Source organism: Sardina pilchardus, chromosome 18 (genome assembly GCF_963854185.1).
Source record: "Sardina pilchardus chromosome 18, fSarPil1.1, whole genome shotgun sequence".
In the NCBI taxonomy this organism is placed as follows: Eukaryota; Metazoa; Chordata; class Actinopteri; order Clupeiformes; family Clupeidae; genus Sardina; species Sardina pilchardus.
This window is the reverse complement of record NC_085011.1, coordinates 15,562,025-15,564,524: the sequence shown is the minus strand read 5'-3', so window position 1 is coordinate 15,564,524 and position 2,500 is coordinate 15,562,025. Positions and strand designations below refer to the sequence as shown.

General features: G+C 50.0%; 1 protein-coding gene across 2 annotated transcripts in view; it reads right to left on the bottom strand.

Annotated features, from left to right (window-relative positions):
* Nucleotides 1-1,230, bottom strand: part of LOC134063481 (anthrax toxin receptor 1-like) — a 21,918-nt gene extending 20,688 nt beyond the window's left edge. For both annotated transcript variants that reach the window (XM_062518975.1, XM_062518976.1), the window contains exon 1: nucleotides 915-1,230. In XM_062518975.1, the coding sequence (XP_062374959.1) occupies nucleotides 915-1,090 (176 nt within the window). In that variant the 5' untranslated portion in view covers nucleotides 1,091-1,230. The remainder of the gene's footprint in view (nucleotides 1-914) is intronic.
* Nucleotides 1,231-2,500: the final 1,270 nt, after the last annotated feature.

Here is a 2,500-nt window from a genome sequence, read left to right as displayed (position 1 = left end):
AAGAAACTCCTCTGTTTACACTGATGTTTCTTTTTCTGGCTTCTTAGCACATCCTCTGGTCGTCATTGCGATGAATGTGTCTACAATGTGGGCTTATTTGATGAAAAAAAACGGTCATCACACCTTTAAATACCCGGGACGCACAAAACACATAGGCCTACTGTTAAGAAGAAAGTGAACACTGAAGAATATACATGTTTGTGAGAGTTTCTACCGGGCTCAGCAATATCTCTGTCCAGCTGTTCGCTAGGCCTGTTACAGAGGAGTCTCGAGCAGCACTGTTCGCTGAAACCCAATCCACCGCGCGACTACATCCTGACCGGACGCGCGCGTGGGGGGATGTGCCGCTGCCGTCTGAAGCTACTCTACTCTCCGGGACAATGCGCTCAACACATCACACACACACACACAGCAACCTGTTCCCGGGGCTATACAATCACTTATTTCATATAAACATCTATACATTCCCATTTAAAAAGACCATGCAAATACTCGCCATATACTCTAGTGGAGTCTAGTATATAATTTGAACGACCACTGACGACAGCATGTTTAGAAAAAGCCTGTAGTGTGTGTGTGTGTGTGTGTGTGTGTGTGTGTGTGTGTGTGTGTGTGTGTGTGTGTGTGTGTGTGTGTGTGTGTGTGTGTGTGGAAGAGAGAGAGAGAGAGAAAGTGTGTGTGTGTGTGTGTGTGTGTGTGTGAGAGAGAGAGAGAGAGAGACAGAGAAAGTGTGTGTGAAAGCGAGACCGAGAGAGAGTGTGTGTGTGTGAGAGAGAGAGAGAGGGGAGGGGAGATAATGCCCGTTCACTAATGCATGGGGAAACATCGTGAAAGGGCTGTTCGCATTCCGTACCGGGGTCTCGTGGCAGTGTGCAGTGAGGTGACAGTAAGAAGTCATAAATACGGACACTTACTTGTCAAGAACAAAGTACAAGTCGAAGGCTCCGTGACAGGATCTCTCCGCCTCCAGCGTTTCTTCCTCTTCTTCTTCGCCACCGAGCGCTGCCGCGCGTGCAGCTGTGGGCTGCTCCGGCATCGTTATCATTAGGAGCACGAGAACAAGACACAAGTTCAGCCAAAGCCGCGCCATCTTTACCGCGCCACTGGACACGACTTTCTGCTCGACTTCCAGTGCGGGTCTAACTTTTACATCCTCCCCGAACCAGTGAGAGTGTGTGTCCGGCGGCCGAGGACTCCGCTACGGCCGGGGAGTGTGTTTGTGGGTGTGTGTTTGTGTGGGAGCGGGGAAGTGCAGTCTGGGACGCGACCGGACGAGGCTGTAGCCCCTCCTTACAGCAGCGCAGGACAGGATCTCTCTCTCCGGGGCAACGGAGGGAGAAGAACACACTTTCCATTTCCGGGAGAAAGAGAGAAGAGAGAGAAGACTTCTGTCCGTTTCTCAAACATAAATCACGGATTACTCCCATGATGTCTTTTTTTTAATTTTTTTAAAATGTTTTTTAAAGAAAGCGTGCTTTGGGTGCTATGTAGAACCATGCAGGCTTGAAAGAACCCTTATAGGGGCTCCTTTGATGGACCCTTCAAAATGGTTTAAAGAACCCTTTAGGGGTGCCATATTAAGCTTGCTATAGGATCATTTTGGTTCTATATAGCACCTTTTTTTAAGAGTGTATATGCGCGTTAAAGTATGGAATGAAATGACAGTTACGCCTTCAAAGAATGGCAACTGAGAGTACCCCCCCCCCCCCCCCCACACACACACACACACACACACACACACACCACCCGTCACAGGTTCAAAATCGGGGGGTGGGGGGGGCCCTCGTTTCTCTGATTCATCTTTACATCGCGAGCTCCCTGCGCTTGCTCTGAATTCAGTGGAGCGAACAGAGTGCTCGGATGACTCGCGCGTGAAGATGGCATTAAGGGGCAGAAGTCTGTCTGTGTGTGTGTGTGTGTGTGTGTGTGTGTGTGTGTGTGTGTGTGTGTGTGTGTGTGTGTGTGTGTGTGTGTGTGTGTGGCATTAAGGGGCAGAAGGAACCAGACAGCTTCCGGGTACGACGACAAAACAACTGGAATACCAGCAAGTCATCCGCGTGGGACTGCCAAGCCCATGCAGCGCGAGTCACTGGGCTCGAGGGCATGTCTTTACGCATCCCAGCCACCAATTAAACTAATCAGGCCATCGCACGCGGGAGCATAAGAGATCTGACACGCCAGTGTGTGTGTGTGTGTGTGTGTGTGTGTGTGTGTGTGTGTGTGTGTGTGCGTGTGTGCGTGTGTGGCAGCAACCTCTCCCGTTATGTGTGTGTGTGTGTGTGTGTGTGTGTGTGTGTTTTATCTGTCTGCAGCTTCATGTAGGAGTGGGTTTTGGGTGGATTTTCTCTGCATCCTCCCATCTAAAAGCCTGCTCTATTTATAAACACACACACACACACACACACACACACACACACACCGTCTCTTTCATTTATAAACACCACAACAATCTGCTGAGCTCGTGTTTACGCAGCAGCGGTAATTACCCGCCGGTAGCCTC